General features: G+C 45.5%; 2 protein-coding genes across 4 annotated transcripts in view; one reads left to right on the plus strand and one right to left on the minus strand.

Annotated features, from left to right (window-relative positions):
• LOC142581953 (uncharacterized) overlaps nucleotides 1-17,564 on the minus strand; it is a 73,906-nt gene extending 56,342 nt beyond the window's left edge. The window contains exons 1-2 of one of the 3 annotated variants that reach the window (XM_075691386.1): nucleotides 17,425-17,564; nucleotides 1,112-1,350 (exon numbers count right to left, since the gene is read on the minus strand). In XM_075691386.1, the coding sequence (XP_075547501.1) occupies nucleotides 1,112-1,313 (202 nt within the window). In that variant the 5' untranslated portion in view covers nucleotides 1,314-1,350; nucleotides 17,425-17,564. Of the gene's footprint in view, nucleotides 1-1,111; nucleotides 1,351-17,340 lie in introns of all 3 variants that reach the window. The other 2 variants (XM_075691387.1, XM_075691385.1) reach the window with 2 other exon arrangements.
• Nucleotides 17,565-17,735: 171 nt separating this feature from the next.
• LOC142581954 (uncharacterized) overlaps nucleotides 17,736-20,252 on the plus strand; it is a 47,275-nt gene continuing 44,758 nt past the window's right edge. Inside the window, exon 1 of the mRNA XM_075691388.1 lies at nucleotides 17,736-17,925. Within this exon, the coding sequence (XP_075547503.1) occupies nucleotides 17,922-17,925 (4 nt within the window). The 5' untranslated portion in view covers nucleotides 17,736-17,921. The remainder of the gene's footprint in view (nucleotides 17,926-20,252) is intronic.

Here is a 20,252-nt window from a genome sequence, read left to right on the forward strand (position 1 = left end):
AAGGGCCGCAACAGCACAGTTTGAGTTTCCGCGTAACATAATTATGTTTTCTCGTATACCCGAATTACAATCCGACGCTATCCTGTCTGCAGGTTAGATATTATTTAGATCGTACTTTACGGTTTCTCTGACGCATGCTACTTCGAGCAATTAAGTTATTTCAGTAAAGCCTCTGCGCCTCTCGGATGGCCTACGCGGTTGTCCGGAATACTTTTTCTCCAAGCGATGTCCGACGCCAACACCGAATTTTTTTGCCACATGGGGCCCTTAACGCTGTCCCACGTTTGGACCCTAGTCACGCCGTCCCAGAGATTAGCTCTACAAGCTTTACGAGAATTTGTCGTAGACAGTGAATTGATAAATTGCCTGCGAGCAGTAGCTAATTTCAAATTTTAATGTCCTCTCTGATCACATGATCTGTCCAAGGGTACTTGTGTTTTTCTCGTGGTCTCACGATGTCGTTCTTTCTTTCCGCCGTGGTAGACGGACGTGCTCTGTTAGTGCTTTGCCATTATAAACTCTTGACTGTGTTCTGTATTTTCATTACCTTTCTTTTTTCTTTACATATGATATTGGGATAGTCGGCTTTGTTTGTCGGCAGACTTCCCTTAATTTACAATTTATAAAAAGAAGCATCGAAAGTGATAAATGTTTCCACTTCACACGGTGCATGCTGTTTTCTATGCTTCCATCTGGCGCACAGTATGCAGCGGTGTGTTCGTCATACATTTGCAACATAATGTAACGAGATAATTATTAAGGAAGAAATCGTCATCCGCTCGACTTTAGCGTGAAGCTACAAAGCCCTGTCATGATCACTGTCCTTATGCTTCAAGTTGTCGATTTACTCTCCCTCAGGCTGCGATCTGTTAGCCTCTGGGTTAGGTTAGATGGTAGAGCGACCGCACCGGTAAAGCTTGAGTCCCGGATTTGACATCGGACGTGGACGCAGTTTTCTTCAAATGCGAAGCTTTCTTTTTTCAGAAACACTTAGAGTTTGTAGTTTCACGCTACCGTCGGGTGGATGACAACTTTCATGAGCCTTTCCTCGCCTTGCGGGCTTCCACAAAACTGATTTGTCATTTGAAAATGGAGTGGTATTAACACTTACTCCTAAAGAATGCAACAAGTCTCTTCGCGTCGTTTGTCCCCAGCGCATTGACAAGGTCGACGGCCTGCAATTTCTTCATATCCGCCTTACATCGTACGCCCTTGGCCCCAAGTTCTTGCATCAGGTATAGCATGCGGTCATCGGTGATGAGGGGCAGGGCGACTTTGATCGCAGCGACTAGGTCCCTGGTGTTGGCCGCCATTCTCTCCGAGCACCTTTAACTTTGGCAGGAAGGGATGCTGCAGCACACGGAACACAAAAAGAGCACATGCATCAAGTACTGCACTCGCTCGCGCACCAACGAATTGGACGGAAGCTTCCATCACACACGCCTTGAAGCGAAACTGCTGCATTCAGTTTGTATATCTGAGCCAGCAACGAGCAGGAAGTTGAGAAATTATAGTAAACCATTAAAACAGCATTGTCATCGTAAACCAGGACTATCCTCAAATGAACTATTTATAGTGCCGACGTGTTTTCTCACAGTGGTGATTCCTCTTAGGCATGGGAAAAAGATGGTATAGCTTGCGGCATTATGCTTCAACTGGCGCTAATAATGGATCTGTATAATTGTTTGGGGTATATAATACAACAGAGAAGCAATGCTGAAGCGTCCATAACCTGAAGATAATGCCACGAAAACTGTACAACTGCTTCAAGAAAAACAGGCTGTGCCAAACCACTTGGTGTGTGCTCTACGTGAACATTTCCCGAATTCTCGCTTAAATCATCTTAAAGCAGTACTGAAAGAAGTACTGGCTTTTTATGAGTAGCAGGACTTCTTTCAAAGTACTAGTGCTACATTCCGCTGCGCAGCAGGTGAGCACTCATTTCAGTACTTTGCATAGGAACATTGAGAGGAGTACTGACTCGCTGTACGGAATGATGCATCAGCATAGTATGTCAACAAACAAGCCGAACTGAATGCCAAAACTTCTCGATAATCTGTTCTCACCTGACCATTGTCTGCGTCACGGCATCATGATATATTAACATCTGTTCTTATTTATCCTTACCTCCCCCCCCCCCTTTCCGGAGACTGCATTTCACCCTCTAACAAGTTAAAGTTATCGCTGAGCGCGAGACGTGCCTGCATGATTTGGAACATACTCGAACGTTATGGTTGTTTTTTCTGTAGCGTATTTTCTCGCCGAACTTCATGTAATCAGATAAGATACGCGCTGCAAATAGTGCTGCATTTTGTGGACGGTATGCGAGCACACATTAATAGCATCAGGGCAACACACCAAGAAATCAGGCTGGCTTCATTAAGAGATATTCTAAAATGGATGACAACCATGTCACCGATCAGGTAATCGAGAAATCTGCGGAATACAATCAACCTCTCTGTATGGCTTTCATAGACCAGGAAAAGGAATTAGGTTCAGTAGGGATGCGAGCAGTAATAGAGATATTGCGTGATCAAGGATTACAGAAGGAATACGTAATTATCTTGGGAAATGTCTACAAAGACTCCACAGCTACCTTGGTTCTCCGCAAGTAAAGTAGAAAGCTACCTGTCAAGAAAGGGGTCAAACAACGAGATAATCTGTCCAACGCTATTCACTGCATGTTTAGAAGTATTCATGCTACCCGACTGGGAAGGCTAAGGAGTGAGGGTCAACGGCGAATATCTCAGCAACCTTCGGTTTGCAAATGACATCGTCCTGTTCAGCAACACTGGGGATGCATTACAACAAATGATTAAGGCCCTTGAAGGGCCCCTCAACAGGCCATATAGCAAATTTTGGCTATATGCTTGAAGTTGTTTCGTACTCTCTAGGGATTGTTATACCACAATAATTTTTTTGAAATTGGTTGAAGAATAGCCGAAATACAAATGTTTCAGTGCCGCAAGCCCATTATTTCAGGAGACGAGCTAAACCACCAACATATACACTCTCTCCACTTGCCCCGTATGACCACCGCAAGCGAAATTCATTCCCTGCGATCTTTGAAATGCAGCCACGATTGTTTTAATGCTACGAAGTGAACGTGCTAGATAGAATAATCGTGGGAAGCACTCCGGGGCAGCTTTTCTTCAGTGGGAACGCATTCTGTATTTGTTGGCGAGACTTAGCGTCCGAAACTCGCCCAGCGGCTATGAGGGACAACGTTGTTAATGGCTCTTAATTCTGACCTATCTGTTTTGTCAAGGTGCCCTCGATTATATCCCAAGCAATTTTCTTATCAGTACTCATGAGCTACCGCAGAAGCTACAAGATGAGCTCAAGTATTAAAGTGAACACATGAACAAGTCGGTTTTACACATTGAGGCATAAGGCACAACACAAGAATAGTGCAAGGTGTGTCTGAGTCGTCATCCATTAGCACGTTATGGCCGAAGCTGCTCACAAAATTACGTCACATTTACTGGCCACAGGGCGAGGTACACCTTTGGGTAGGATATGTACATTGTTTGCAGTTCGTTGTCAAAATACTATCACCTCACTGTTATCGATGTACGTGAAGGAATACCACTATTTAAGATGACTGTGCCATAATACACGCGGGATTCGTCTGTTCTTTACATTGTCTGTCATGTTGCCGTTCCAACTTATAACATAGCCGCAATGTAGATCAGCAGATATTGAAAGCCAAAAAGGCTGCCTACGTACTCAAAGGCATCGCGCACACTTCGTCATACTTACTTCTATTCAAGGTTTCGCGACTCTGAAGGACATCATTAAGGAATGTTGCCAGTTCGAGGGAGGTGAAAGTCCGCACATTAGAGAATTTGTTCACATCCTCTCCGCGGGAAGATTAGTACGAGCCGTCGAAGAATGGCACGACGCAGTGTACTGTCTCTCATGTGATAGAATCCGCGTTTCAAATTTCTGCCCCGACTCACCCTGGAACGACTGACTACTAGGCATCTCGAGTATATGGGTAGTTGTTTAACAGATGTCGGGTACTGGAATCGTCCACAGGAGCGACTAGGCTTCTGTTCAATGTCTGCCGACATTCTCACCTGACTTCACACCATCGGGCTTGGTCTGTACTTCTTCAACAGACAATTTCTTTGTCTAGGGGAAGTATTCTGTAGGAGTCCACCTAGTGGACTGTCCATTTCGGCCGCCGCTGATTGGCTGGGGTCGCTGGTCTCCTCCTCGCTCGTACAGCTGCATCCAATCAGCAGCAGCCGAAATGGACAGTCCGCTAGGTGGACTCTTACAGAATACCCCCCCCCCTCAGCACTCCGCCCACGCTGTCAACTTGGCTGAATAAACGTACACTCACCAAGTGAAAAAAATTCAAAACACAGATTGACGTTTCGGTGCCCAATACGGGTGCCTTATTCACAATGAACGAATGCATGATGGTCTTTATTATATACGCGTCAGAAGACGTAATGCGCTTGCATACAACTCAGGGAGGGGTCCCCGTGTCCGGTTTATCGTGTTAGTAGTAGACTGTATGCAGAATGATTCAAGGAGCAATCGGGATGATAATTTTTTCACCCCACCAAATTCTCGTACCTATGCCGGTATTGTGACGTACCAGACACGCTCCTACACATGGTGTTGGTGTGCCCACACAGCGAGAAAAACAGTCAAGATGAAGCCTCAGAACCGCTACAAGCGATCGAAGAAACGTGGGAGGCAATGTTAAAGGCACAGAGCCTGGAAGATCAGCGAAGACTGGCGGACCGGGCCCAGGCTGCGGCATTAGCCAACGGGTTTCTGGACTAAGAGAGCCGCCTACCTAGGGTGAAGAAAGAACACTTTCTCGCTGTTTCCTACAATAAACGTTCATTCCACCTCCTCCTCTTTCGATGGTAGAAGCCGAATGCCAGTTAATACTGTGTCCAGTATTTTCGTGATGCTCTGCCAGGGCGCTAGAAACCATGTTTCCCTTGGCTACATCATTGCGATGCTTCTGTAGCCTTCCTTTAAAGTTCCCCGTCTCGCCTACGTGGCACGCATGGCAGTCCTGGCAAGGAATTTTGTAGATGAAGCCCGGAAATGTTTCTTTTTCGAGGCGGTCTTTCACTCGGACGAGTTGCTGTTTTAGTTTACTTGAAGGAACGTGGCAGATTTGTACATCATAATCTTTGAAAATTCATGATATTGACTTGCTCGCGGCTCGTGCATAGGGGAGAGACGCCCGTTTTCTTGTTCTCATCGGCCTTACGGGGGGTTCAGCTGCACGCTTTTCTTCAGTCTTCATAAACTGGCCGGGGTAGCCATTGCTGACCAAATCCTGCGTCACTCTACTGACGCATGCAGAGCTGAGTATATGAGTTGGGTTAGCAATTTTCTTAATTCTGCAATAAACCACGTATTTTTTACAATTTGTCCGCATGTGACCCATAGCATGTCTGTCTTCTTTTTGGGCATGGCTATGCCTGCTATCACATTCCATTCTTAAATGACAGCTGCGATACATGCGTACGACGCTTGTATAGTGCTTCCAGCTGTAGAATAAGTCATTCATTGCAAACACTGCAATTAAACGACACTTCTTTAAAGAATTGTCCGCATAAGTCATACAACACGGGTCCATTTCAGAGACTCAATCTTGCTGCGACATTTGGTTCTCACAGGGCACGGAAAAATCCTGCGCATAACGTTTCCAAGCGCTAGTACGAAGCTTTACAGCATAGAACAAGTCGTCGTAGCGGTGAGAGACCTCTCTTCAGAACTATGATATTGCAAGCCTGAATGACGTTTTTAACAGCGAAGCTCTTCTTGCTCGGCGTAAAATGGGCCGCCTATCACAAAACTCCACCGGCGCAGACACTGCGCGCCGCCGGGTTTGCCGCCGCGTCGAGATCTGCGCACGTGCCGTGATAACGGTTAGGAATGTGCATGCGCTTGACCTTGAAAGTGATATGAAAGCGTGTGCTCGGCGGCGCTCAGTCAGTTAACGCCATAGAGTTTCTCACTATGACACCTAGAGGGAAATCTGGTGCCACCGTCTATGGGAGTTTCCTAAGGCGCACTGTGCCGTCATGGGAATGACGGTATATGTGTATGCGAGGCTTGTATTGGCTGGTGTTAAAGAGGCTTCGTCTAAAACGTGCATATGGCTACACAAATAACGGGTTCTTAAAGTAAAATCTTCATGAAATGTTTCCATTCACGTATATTACATATTCCAGTGAAGTTTACTCACCTACAATGCAAAACCAAGCGAAGAAAAGAAAGTACAGATGACGAACTGTTCCAAAGCGAGCACGAATCATTTCGTCTGTCCTCCAATTTTAGCGGCCCGCTGATACTTTTTACGTTTCATATAATTGTACATGCAATAACAAGTTTTCATAGTTAAACAAAACATGTTTTTGTGTAATCATAACGATAAAACAGCTTTTTACGTGCTGTTTTATTAGAAAACTAATCACTGTGACAGACGGAACTGTGCTTCCCTGTCTCTCCGAGAACGATGCCAATCCGAAGTCACAATATACCGGCATTCCCATGCATACCACAGCGCAGCAGCGCCAGATTTCCTTCTAGGTAATATAGTGAGAAACTCTATGGTTAACGCCACGGGGCCAGGAGTAGCACACTCTCAAGTTCAACAAATGGCCACATAGGGCGAAAAAATCGACCGCGTGCCACTGCTAATATAACCAGCATAGTAGCATCACTTAGGGATGCCTGTGGTAGTTACAATATTTCCCGCTAGAGGCGCTATAATAAGCGCAATTCTATCTTACAAACATTCTCCTACAATTATCGAAGCATTTTTATTACATAAAAAAGAGGGCAAATTATCATCGCTAATTAGATATTGTAATCTTTATTAGTACGTTTATTGTTTCTTTGTCACTATAAACGAAAATAGCGTTCAGCATCATCGATCTTTCACGTGACCTCTGGCCTGGATTTAAAATTTTTACCGGTATGTTTGAGTGCACGGCGCCACGGATTCATTCGTTCGTACACATAGACTGGTTGCTTCTTTGTTTCTATAACTAGTTTATTGCGCTTCGACGTCTCGCGTTATTTAACTTGGGGTGAATTGACATGTTTGCAAGCGGACATGTAAGCCCGAAAGCGGTTTCGGTCGTGAGTCATGCACCTGCATCGAAACGGGAACCGTATTCTGCTACTGAGGACAGCAGTACCCGTGAGTCGTTTAATATCGCTGCCTGAATCTTTATGCAATATTTCTCTCGTTAACTTTCAGGCGAAGACAAGTTAATGAACTACATCCTGCATTACATATCTGTTGTCAGGACCTTCCGTTGCTGTTACTGAAATAAACCTTTAGTTGCGAGCACTTGGGAGTCAGTGTTGACTTCTAATTCTTGTCTTCCTTTGTGGCGCTGCCTGGTCACATTAAGGAGACATTGTACGACAGCGGGTGTGAGAAACGCCGCACACTCATAGCAGGCGGTCGCTATAGACACAATATGATGGAAGAAAAGAGAAATATCAGAACCTGCGTCACATTTTTCATGTTGTAGCCGTGGGCAGCCTGTCCCAAGCACTTCTCGTGGAGTCCTCCAGCAGCAAGCAGTCGCTAGAAGTGCGTTCAGAGCTGGTGTACGGCTAATGGCTGACCTTCTTACCTGTGTTATTGCGTCTGATGTGTTACTGTTCTGCCCCAACAGGGCCCGTCCCGAGCACTTCTCGTGGGGTCGTCCAGCAGCAAGCCGTCGCTACAGGTGCGTTCAGAGCTGGTGTACGGTTAATGGCTGGTCTTCTTGCGTGTGTTCTTGCGTCTGATGTGTTACTGTACTGCCCCAACAGAGCCTGTCCCAAGCATGACTGAACCCAGTCAGTTGACGCAGCTTCACGACCCAGTCAGCACGACTCCGCCAGTCGTCGTTCAAGGTGCGTCCACAGCTAGTGTGCGGCTAATTGCTGACCTTCTTGCCTGTGCTGTATCTTATCTGTTACTGTTCTGCCCCAACAAAGTCTGCGCCAAGCACACCTTTTTCCTCATCGCAAGAGCTGCCATCTACACCAGCAGGAAGGGGCCGGAGCCGAATTCGCAAGGGTTTTACACCACGAACAAAGAAGCGGATGCAAAAATATTTGGAGGAGATAGCAGCATGCAGATGACTGTGTCAAGACTGAAAAGAGCCTCGGCCATCAGTCCACCAGCACAGATATTGGCCGAGTCATCCAGGTACCTCAGCAAAAAATTTTTAGAAATTCTTCGTGTTCAGATGCACCTGCAACCCACGAACAAGCACGGACAACGCTGGCCAAAAGAGTTCCGCCAGTGTGCCCTTAACCTCTATTTCAGTAGCCCAAAAGCGTACAGGTACCTGGCAAAGCCCCTTAGCGTTCCAACAGTGAAACCGTTAAGGACCTGGCTATCGGCAATATAGCTCAAACCTGGATTGATTCCAGAGGTTCTGGATTTTGTAAAAGAAAAAAAAAACACGAAAAATTGGGATTTGATGGACACGGTATGTGTCCTCATCTTTAATGAAATTTCTCTGAAACGACACCTGCAGTATGACTCTAAGCATGATGTTTTTCGTTATGTTGACAGTGGCACTGAAAGGTCTCGTCGTGTAGCAAACACAGAACTCTTTTTTCTGGTGTTTAGTATAGCGAAGCGGTGGCTGAAACTTGTAGCTTTCATGATAGGTAGTGGCACAGTTACTTAGGCACCCATTATGATTTTTCTGAGACAACTAATAACCAAGCTCAAGGACTGTGCTCTCCCTGTAAAGGCACTGATCTGTGACCAAGCTGCCAACAGTTGTGCACTTGAGACAGTACTCAGAATAACCCAACAAGATCTTATTTTTTCAAATAGATGGGACGAAAATATACCTTATTTTCGATCCGCCGCACTTACCGAAGTGTACTAGAAACAACTTGAGGAAGCATGACCTCAAGATTTTGCAAGGATGTTGTTTCACGGAAACACATGCTCAAGATATACGAGTCCACCCATCATCTAAAACTGAAATATTTGCCAAAAATGACTGACAGGCCTTTGTATGAGACTATTTTTGGAATTATGAAAGTAAAGTTTGCCCCGCAGGTCTTGAGCAACAGTGTGTATGTGGCAATCGAAGCCTTCATTGCTTTTAACGTTCTGCCTCCTACTGCCACACAGAGACAGCTTTGTAGAAAGGAGGGACAAGCTATTTGATGCTTTGAACAGCTGTTGAGCAGTGCGCATAAAAGAGCGGAAAATGAGGCACGCCGTGACCTCGTCCACAAAGCACATTGAATATTTAAAGGCTTGCATGCTTTGGATCAAGTCCCGAAAGTTTGATTGCCCTCGCCTACCTAGGACTACATAAGGATGGCAGGTGACAATCAAAGCAATCTCGTTGCTGTGGCAGGACCTCCATTTATCTTTTAATTTCAATTCTTGCTGACGCAGTGGCTAAATCAGGATCCCCTTGAGAATATGTTCGGGCTCATTCGGCAGCAGCATGGTTGCAATGAAACTCCAAATGCATACCAGTTTTCTGCCAGTCTAAGGTACATTGTTGTCTCAAAGCTTTTCAAGCTTTCTGACAACAGTAACTGCGAGGAGGACAAGGGCTTTCTTTTAACTCAACTTAGGTCACTGCAACGGACGAACCTCAGCAGACCGATTGAAGGGGCCCCTAGCTCCACAACTGCTGCTTTTACAGAAGGGCTCCGTGAAAGCAGTGCAGAAGCAAGTGACGACATGCTTGAGTCAAGCATAGTTTACTATGTGTGTGGATACTTTATACACACATTCCTAAACAAAAGTCAGTGCAGCTAGTGCCATAACCTCCTGAAGGAGAGTAACCAGGACCTTGTAAAACCTTGTCAGTTAGTTACGATGTTTGAAGCTGTTGAAATAAAGGGCAAAGCCTTCGGCCACGTAACTGTGCTCCTTGACGCAGCATATGAGTGTATCGTGAGGCTTGAGGACAAATTTACATAAGCAATAGATGCTATTGTACACCATCATGGTGTTACAAGTTAATTGTTTTCCATTGTGGCCGAGGAGACCGGTCACACACCGTTTTGTAGTTCAGACTGCAAACAGCAATTTCTACAGCTCTATGTCCACCTTAGACTTCTCTGGCATTTGCAGTTTAAAAACCGGGAGTTAAGCTTGTCAAAAGCACCTAAATCTGCTGCCAAAAGAAAACTCAAGAAGCTACAGTAGGCGTCAGGGTGTCTTGCGAATGTCAGGGTGTCTTGCAGTCCAGGTGTCTTACAAATCTAAGCGTAACACTTCCTTTCTTTTTCGCTTCAGTGACTCGTGGTTTCGGTTTCATTTTCTTAATTAGCTTGCCGGCCTTGTCAATTTATTCCATTGGTGCCAAGTATAACATTTTTTTTTCTATGAATGTCAGATTTTTCATTCCCAACTCTTGCTCGGGATGATTCTTCCTCCTCATCCAAACGTACCGGTCAAGCGATTCTTGCTACGTAGCATTTACCTTCTTGTTTTTGGCCTTCAGTGCTTACAGAGTAAATTGGCTTCCTACTTAAACGCAAGATTTCTCATCCCCATATTGAATTGCTAGTAACATTCAGAATTGCTCTCTTTGCTTGAAAGACTGAGTTTTTGCCGGTACACTGATGCAATTGCGAGTTTCGTTGAGATACTGTGTTACGTTTCTAGGATGTGGCGGCCTGGTCAGTTGCATTGGGCAGCAGTCTCTCGAGGTAAGCACCTGCTCCTACTTTCCGCACGCCGACATTGACTCACAATTTACATGCACCATGGGTAAATTGTGCTTGTGGCTTTCCTCGGCGGCCGCGACCTGGCATGTGGGGAGACCAGCATACGTGCTTACATGGTCTGAAGTGAAGTTGATAGCCACGTAGGCGGAAAGGCCCGCAGAAGTGGCTGCCAAAGGTGATGCCCAAGAATCGGACGATGCACATATTGAGCCAAAGTGGGGCACAAAGTTCGACTGCCACTTTAGCGGCCCCCGAAAGAACAAAAAGAAACGTGCAAGTTTAAACGGAATTGAACGTTAAAGTGGCGGGTAGTCCATGTTGCTACGTTGGCTGCAGCTGCAGGTGTCTGCGTCACCCGATTGCTTCGCAATGCAAGTTGCGCATCTTCAACGGCAACTGTCGTTTCAAGCAGGTGGGACGCTCTGTCAAACTCTGCACAGCTGGTTGTCGCTCCTCACCAGACCGCCATGCGCGACGACGAAGTGCCGTTTAGGAGCTCGCGTTAATAATTCCAGCGTACCTCGACACGCAAATTTTGTTTGTGTTGTTGCACGAGCATGTACATGGACACTGCTCGTCTTCTGCCAATAAAGTAGCACGTTCTGTTCACTCACTCACTGGTGGCTTGTTTGTATGGGCGTCAGTAGAGGCTCTTTGGTCTCCTGGCAATTAGAACGCACTAGAATAACGCGACCGGTGGAAAGCGGCCATATCGGATATTGCTCTAAAAAAACTGCATTTCCGGATGGCTGGATGGATGGATGTTATGAGCGTCCCCTTTGGAACGGGGAGGTGGGTTGCGCCACCAAGCTTTTGCTATTATACTGCCTAATATCGTACCTAGGTTAAACAATGAAAAATAAAAAAACACACTATGAACTCCAACAACCAAATTTTATGATACCCAATTGCGAACTGTGCTTTTGTACGTCTCCGTTTTTTGTCGTTTCCCTACTTTTCTTCCACCAATCCTCTAATCGCCTCTTACTAATCCCTATTGCGGACATGTTTACTTTTCCACTGCTCTCGCTGAACCCAAGGACTTCAAGGAGGCCAGTGGTGCCTACGTCGACCGCTGGGTAGACGTCTTCACACTCTAATAAAGCATGCTCCATAGTTTACCTAGCTTTACCGCAGCAAGAAAATACTTCTTCTTCCTCCTTATATCTCGCTTTATAGGTGCGTGTTCTAAGGTATCCCGATCTCGCTTCGAAAAGCAATGAGCTTCCCTTTGAGTTATCATAAATTACTTCTTTCCTGATTTCCTTTTTCATCTTAAGTAGTTACTCATGGCAGGTTTTTTTTTTTTCGTATGGGCGACGTGGGCGTGTGGCTGAGGCGATTGATGGCAGTTTTTTTTTTCCATTGCCGCCACCCATGAGATTATTTCAGCCTCTCTGACTTTCCGCTTGAACTTCTTTGTTGCTGTGTTGCCCACCCTACAGGCCGCATAGTTGCTGGTAAGCTTCCTAGTTATTTTCCTCCACTGTGAATCAGCACGTTTTTTCAGTACAGATACCTCAACACTCTCCCAGCCCATTTACGTTCTTCCATGTTCCTCAGTCGTTCTTCATACTCAATTTCACTGCGAGCTTCTCTCACTTCAAAACTAGTCCAGCCCATATCACCCTGCACAGCTTCATTAGTAGTTTTCCCGTGAGCGCCCAATGCTAGGCGACCCACTGACCTTTGGTTCCCATCGAGTCCTGATTGTACCCTTATTTAAAGCAAACAACCACATTTCCAAAAGTAAGTCCTGGAACCATTACGCCTTTCCACATACCTCGGAGCACCTCGTACCTATTGTATCCCCAAGCGCTCTGTGCTTCATTATGGCTGCATTTCTCTTCCCTTTCATTGTTATTGTTTTTTCCTGTGTTTCCATATATCTATTGCCTTTGTTTATCCATATACCAAGGTATTTATATTCTGTTACCCGTGGTATTTCCTGGCCCTGTATCGCCGCTGTCTGTTCACTGTTTTCATTGAATACCCTAACACCTGATCTTCTAACACTAAATTTCAAACCTAAATTGTTGCCTTGCTGTCCACAGATATTAGCCAGACGTTGCAAATCACTTCGCTTGTTAACTAGCGACACAATATCGTCCGCATAAAATAAACCTGGAAGCTGCTGCTCTACTACTGTACCCGCCTGTTTATATGAGAGATTAAAGCCGATATGACTTCGTTCTAGCGCCCTCTCCAACCTCACCATGTACATCATAAACAGCAGTGGGGATAAAGGGCACCCCTGCTTCAGTCCCTTGTTGATATGAACTTTCTCCTCGCTCCTCATCTCTTCCCATTCAACGCAAACAGTATTTTCTAGGTAAAGCTCTTTCAAAAGCTGTAGACAATCGTCACCTAAGCCTTCCCCTTCCAGAATATCCCACAAAATGTTGCGGTCTACGTTGTCATAGGCACCTGTTATGTCTAAAAAGGCCACATATAACGGTCTGCTTTCTACTTTTGATATTTCAACCCACTGAGCAAGAATAAATAAGTTATCATCTAAATGCCTACCTATTCTGAAACCATTCTGAAGTTATCCAAAAATGCCATTATTTTCTGCCCATGCTTGAAGCTTTAATTTGATTACCTGCACTGCTAGCCCGTATATTACCGATGTAATGGTCAACGGTCTATACGAGTGAATTCTATCTTTCTCCCCCTTACCTTTATAAATTAAATTCATTCTACTTTGTCACCAGCCGTCTGGTATTCGTCTATCTTTTAAAATTTTTTGCACTGCTTTCACTAGAGCTTCCTTACTTTTTGCTCTATAGTTCATTAATCAAACTAACAGGAACCTCGTCTAGCCCTGTGGCTGTGTGCTTAGGAATTCTCTCTTCGGCTTTCTTCCAGTTGAAACTTGTCAGCACCAGCTCCTTTTCTACCTGGGTCTCCTTCATGCTCTTTTTTTCTTCAAATACAACCTCGTCATTGCCTTGGAAAGATACGGCTCTTATTTTTCGGATGTAATTTATTGCCACTTCTCCTTCCAGCCTGTTTTCATCTTCGTCTAGGATATGTTGTTGTATTCTTGTTGACTTCCTGCCTAATAATTTTACGTGGTTCTAAAATACTCTAGGTGCGGCCTTCTTTTTCTCACATATTTCTGACAACCAACGTTCACTTTCACCTTTTAATTTGCTTGCACCAGTATTTGAACCATAGACTTTTTCTCCTGGTATCTTTCCCAGCTACTGGACACTTCATCCTTCGGCAACTGCGCCTTCTTTGCCTGCCTGTGGTCTCGAGACTCTTTTTGTCGTTCGGCGATCGCTTCTCGTATCTCTCTGTTCCACCAGCTTTTCGGTTTCTTTTTTTCTTTTACAACGAACATGTTGTTTCTCTTTCCGTATTTCTGTTGTTATTACACTTACAAGCTCACTCTTGGCCATTTGCCAAGTTCTTCCTCGACTCTAGTGACTGTATTCGTCATTTGCACAGCGTTAAAATTTGGACTGGCCATTTTGCACTCCTTGCTCTCTTTCCGAACTACATATCCGATTTTCAAAATCATTAGTTCAAGGCCACTTCCTGTGCTACTATACCCTTCCTCATCAATGGCCATTTCTCTCAACTTATCATGAATTCCTTCTGTCATCAGACAGTAATCAATGGTTGATTGCCGGTTTCCCACTTCCCACGTGATCTGGCCCACTTAGGCCCTGTATTCACGATAACGAGGTTATGTTGCTCAAGAAGGTCTAGCATTGACTTCCAGTTGTTGTCGGTGTAGCCATCTAAATGGTGTATGTGGGCATTCATGTCACCTAACAGGGCAGTTTGAGCACCATTCCCGAAACCTTTAATATCAGCGTTTATGCACTCGACTAACTCTTTATTCTTCTCTGTGAAATTATTTCCCATCCACAAATACGTAACGCCCAGCCAAGTTTTTTTCCCGCTCATTTTATCTGATAACCAAAGAAGCTCTTGACATATTGAATTTACTCTTTTCCATTTGGCTCCCTGATGGATGAGCATTCCAACTCCCCCTCCCTTTCTTTCCGACTTAGTTCTGTTGCACCCTTCTCATACACAATTCTCGATCACTGGTGGCCCTTCTGAGTCTCTAAGGTGCGTTTTTTCTCTTTTTAACTGCTCCTTAATCTCTGCCCACTTTTCCTTTCTTCTGCCGCCCTGCATGTTTATGTAGCCTATTGCATGGCAAGCTCTCTTTCTTGCTTTCCTCCTTTTTCTGTTATTGACGGCGACGCTCTTCTGAGGTTACCCTAGGGGACCTTCCTCATTACTGCCTACCCTGGCCTCCTGAGCACCCGTGGGTCCCCTAAAGAAGCAACAACGCGACCACCAAGTCGCCAGCCCACTTCTCGTGCCAGCCTGTAATTGAAGTGGATCCCGTCTCGTTTAAAACCACCACACCTTCTCATTCCCCTGTTTACTTCCACAACCTCGAAGCCTTTCTCTCGGCTCATTTTCCATATCACCTCATTAGCAGCCGCTACGGCTCTTTGTACGTGACTGTTACATACAGGCACCTCCGGCCCCTGTTAGAGCACCTGTTCCGCTTCCCGTTAGAGCACCGCCATCTGGCGTCCACCTAAGTAAGTTCCAAGCACTGCCGCTGGTTATTTTCGTACCGCTGCCGAAGGTACAGTTTCGCTTCTCTAAAGTTGGTTCTTTATTCTATGAAGGAGCGGCCTATAGGAAAGTTCGTAATGCTGAAGAAGAGGCTGCGCATCGCGAAGCCAGACTTGCTGCGATGCGGGAGAAACAATGGCAACGACGGGTCGTTCCGACCTACTTGGCCAGAGAGGCCGAAGCCAAGAGGTGGCGACTACGCGAAAACCCAGAATACGCCAGTCGAGAGAGAGCCAGGATCTCTGCGTAACATCGACGATTACGCCAAGACGCGGCAGTGCGGGAGGCGGAGTACGAGCGCCGCCTAGCTCGCGCTTTAACCGGGGGTGTCAACGTTCTGTTTCAACGTGAGTTTCTCTCGTTGGAGCTTAGACATTGCTGCCGAGTGTGCGATCGACCTGTGGTTTGACTCGAACCTATCGACGCTCAACACGGTTCGGTCTGTCGAGAAACGTGCACAAGGCATGTGTGTGCTGCGAGACATCTTCCTGGAGGCCAGCGACTACGACGAGATACGGCTGTGTAGGACCTGTTGAGAAACGGTCTTACACGGGTAGGTGCCGCAGTTCAGCTCGACAAACGGCTTCAAGTATCCACCCAAGCCAGCGGACTACCTAATCGACCAGTTTCGCTGTTTCAAACCTCACGCGACCGAGCGCGAGCTTGCCCGTTTTTGTTTGCATGTAGGCAGCCAAACCGTGTTCATACCAGCTTACGCGAAACGTTTAATTTCTTTCTCGCATAAATATATGTAGTGATTTTAACCTTTCTGGTACCATTGTGGTCGGTTTTAGCGAAGTCTTCTTCGCTCGGCACTGGCAGGGAATTTAATTCACGATGCATAATACCATCTTCGCCTGTATTGGATTGCACACAAATGAAATTTCTCACTAGAAAACACTCATCGTCATTCCCCGCGGTTATTCTTCCTCCCTACCCCGTCAATTACGATTTTGTTTTTTTGGAGCCATGGTGTACGTGGCGGCGGACATCAGAGGTACGACAAGGCGTGGTAATTACAAGGCACTATGTTGTGCGCATACATTAATCCGGGGACCTTCTGTTCCACCCGTTGTCCTTTACACATGTATGATAAATCGAACCCTAATCCATTGTTTTCCAGTTGTCATTCTATGGCCTTAACATTAAGCGCGAACAAAAATGGAGACAAAGGACATCCTTCCTTCAGTCCTCGGTGAAATTCCACCCCTTCATTACATTTTTGGCCTTCCCATACAATTTTTACTCGGTTGTCTATACAGAGGGTGTCCCACATAACTTGATCCAAGAATTTAAAAATGAAAGGCGCGTCGGAAGCGAATTGAACCGAACGCCTACTATTCGCAATAGCCTATAGTAACTCGGACAATTTTTTGTTTTCCCCATAACTCACTAATTATTTAAGTTTAATTACCCAACTTTTTGTTATTGGTTCAGGACCCCAAGTATGATATGCGGATTTGTAGAGCACCTTCAGAAACCACCGATAGAGTTGTTTCCTGTACGATATGTCACACGTAGTCCTTTTTCCCCGGGTTGCAGAGAAGGCCTACGAAATATTAAAAAATCCACTAGACGGAGCGTTTGCGCAGTAGTATTGTGCTGATCTCAAGCGCGCCTTCGCTGAACAAGGTCGGCTGCATGGTGACTGGCGACGAGGAAGCGACAGGGCATTCTTTTAATCTAATCGGTAGCGCTCGGCCAGCAACATGCATTTTCACCGTCATCCAACGGGAACCGACTTTGTTCAACGAACGCACGCTTGAGAGCAGCACGATACCACTGCGCAAGTGATGCTATAGCGTCAAAGTTTCTGAACGATTATTACGAACGTTGTGCTTGTACGCTTCCATTATTTGTGGGAAAGAGCAAAAAGACACATTATGGGAAGCGCCAACTACACTCCACATTCTGAACATTGTCGCAGCTCTACCCGAAAAGTGAAAATAAACACAGTAACCTCTGTCAGGCATGCATCGAGGCAGGTATAGAATTAGCTCGTCGAAAGTGGCTACTCACCAATTCCCAAGTAACTCGTGCGCGAAGGAAAAGTCTACAGCTGTACAGCAAACTTGATCACTATAGCGCTTTGCCGCTACTCACCCGCAGCGTTAGAGCAGCTGAAACTTGCGCTGAAGCGATGATGGCGGCGACGGTGGCTATCGCCCAGTTAAAACCAGGAACTCCCACGCGCCCGCCCTCCTTGCAACCCGTTGTGCAATGACAGCTGTGCCTTGTCCAGTGACAGCAAGGAGCAACCGACGATTACGGCAACGGCGGCAATCGCCCAGTTGAGGGGTCATGTGATACGTTGACGCAAGCGCCGCCCTCCTTGCAACCCGTTGTGCAATGAAAGCAGCGCTTAGTGCAGTAATAGCGCGGACCAATAGGAGAAAGCGAAGAGAGCGAGGGTGGTGTACCAGACTGGCACCCCTTATTCTCACAGAGGTTTGCTGGCCGAATGCATACGAGTACGAACGCGTTTTGACGCCTTGTGACGAAGACGCGGTTTGCCGTATCCGTCGAATTCCGTTGCCGAGAGGGTTTCGGCATTGTCCACTTAGCTGTCTCTTCAAGAGCACCTCGGCATCGCATCAATAATGGGTCAGTAAATGCCTCTCACCGTCTGTTATAACTGTTCGAAATGGTTTGTTGACATTCCGCCGCTTAGTTTCAGCGTCTCTTTCAAGCAGCGTAGCTTTAAGCGGTCCGTTGAATTTTCAACATTATTTTGCACCATCGCGATTGCCTTAAACCGCTCAACGCTACGCATGGTAAGAAATGAAGAATGGATGGAAAATACAATGCAACAAAATACGGGCCAGATAATTGTCACAGGCCACAGTATCCGTTTGGACTTTAATGTTGGGCCTCGAGGTCCGCTTTCGAATGTAGGCGAAAACGTAATCATGGGCCTGTTAAGTTATTCAGCTGCGGCGTTTTATTTTCATCCACATTACAGCGGTTGCTGTTATTTATTCCACAGTTCGCGCCACAAAACTACGTAATTAGCATGGACACCCTAGTTGGTTCAAGGGCCAGTGCATAGATTGAATATGTGAGCACCTCCAACAATTGCTCAGAGCCAACAGTATAAGTAACGAAATCTAGTGCAAGCTTATTGCTTTGTACTGATTATCCCCGTAAGAGAGTAATGCAAGAGTGGATTGTTCTCGTTCAAATTAAATAGAGATTTTAGTTTATTTATTTATTATTAATATTTTTGCTAGAACAATGTTTAGTATTAGTGTTGTCGTTAAAGTTAAGCTGTATTTCTATTTTCGATGTACTGTGAACGGTGTTGTAGTTTTAAAACTAGGACTTACTACGCACTAAGACTTAGGAACGAGTTTAATGAAAAAGGAAGGCACGTGTCAGGTGATTAGATCAGGTGCACGCATTAGACTAAAGATGTATTGGACTTTTTGAAAACTGCCGTCGATCATGGTTACCATAACAACAACGGTGATCAAAGCGAAAATAGGAACAAATTGCTGCGAGAATCTATTGGGGGCACTGTTTGGCGAGAACTGGCCCTTGCGCCATGGAAATCAAAGAATCATCAACCGAGTGAGGCACAACTGCTATTGTTCTGCTCCAGCAATGGTTAATATTTGTTTCATATGATTAAGAGAACATATACAAACTACATATGTACAATATTACTTGTAACAAGCGCCTATGTGGCTGGTTCCTGGCTAAATATAAAGTTAAGTAAGAGATATAAAATAATTCTTTTTATTAAAAACTAGCAAAAACTAAGCTGCGCATCACGATAGATCTCTGCATATTTGCAAACAGCGCGACGTCACTACAAGTGCCCCTCCCTTCTGCCACAAACTCGAAGTGGGCGCAGGTTTGTAAAAAACGTACGAGCGACTTGTTCTCTCTGCGTAGGAGCGCTGGTTGTATATCATCAGAAGAACTTCAGTTTGGCCTAGTTGGTGTTTACTGCATATTAAATAGACCGCAAATTAAGACGGGGACAGCGGAAGAAAACAGGTAAACGACCGTAAATGTTACCGTAAAACGAACACGTAAAAGTTACCTCCCGTGTCGTTTACGTGTTCTCTTCCGCTGTCCCCGTCTTTATTTGCGGTCAATATGATATGCATATCATCTGCTGCGATAGTAATTCCGCCATATTTTTGCTTTTGAAGGGACGGCATCTACAAACTGTGCTTAGAAAGTATAATCGTCCCCGTTTTCTTGGCACAACAGTGTATCGCTGTTGCCGAGTACATGATTCCCTTAAATCAGCATGTAGTGATTTTATAACAATGTGCGTCTTCCATAGATAACCTTGAAGGGACAGCGCAATATGACGAAGACAGAAGGCAGGAACACAGGACAGGGATAAACTCACAACTAACTTTATTCGAAGGCATACACAAACCTATGTACTACAACCCATATAGCCCCGTGCTCTCCCGTCGATGGCGTAATTATCAGCGCGCAGGCAAAAACGCAAAATCTTGTAATCGAATGCAACACTATGAGGCGGCTGAAAAATTCAAATTCAGTGTCATACAAATTTAACGATGGCATGCTTACACAACGCGACCTTTCTTTTTCTGATATAGTAGGCAAGTATTGTGGTGTTTTCATAGATCGGAGTGCACCCATGTTCAGAGCAATGCCGCGCAACATGAGAGTAGGCATTACCCGTTAGCGAGTGCCTATGCTCAGACAATGTAATGTTCAGGGAACGATCTGTTTAGCCGATATAGACATGATCGCAGGAAAACGGAAGCTCGTAAACAACTCCCATTCTACAGCGCACAAGCGGGGACGTATGCTTAACGGTGCAGCCTTTCCCAACAAGAGTGGAGGCAGCCTGGGCCAAATTCCTATCAATCTTACCGCAAACGTTAATCATCTTGTTAGAGGCAGAAAGAAACCTTTACATCAAACCTGCCTGCTACATTCCT

The sequence above is a fragment of the Dermacentor variabilis genome, chromosome 5, assembly GCF_050947875.1.
Source record: "Dermacentor variabilis isolate Ectoservices chromosome 5, ASM5094787v1, whole genome shotgun sequence".
NCBI lineage: Eukaryota > Metazoa > Arthropoda > Arachnida > Ixodida > Ixodidae > Dermacentor > Dermacentor variabilis.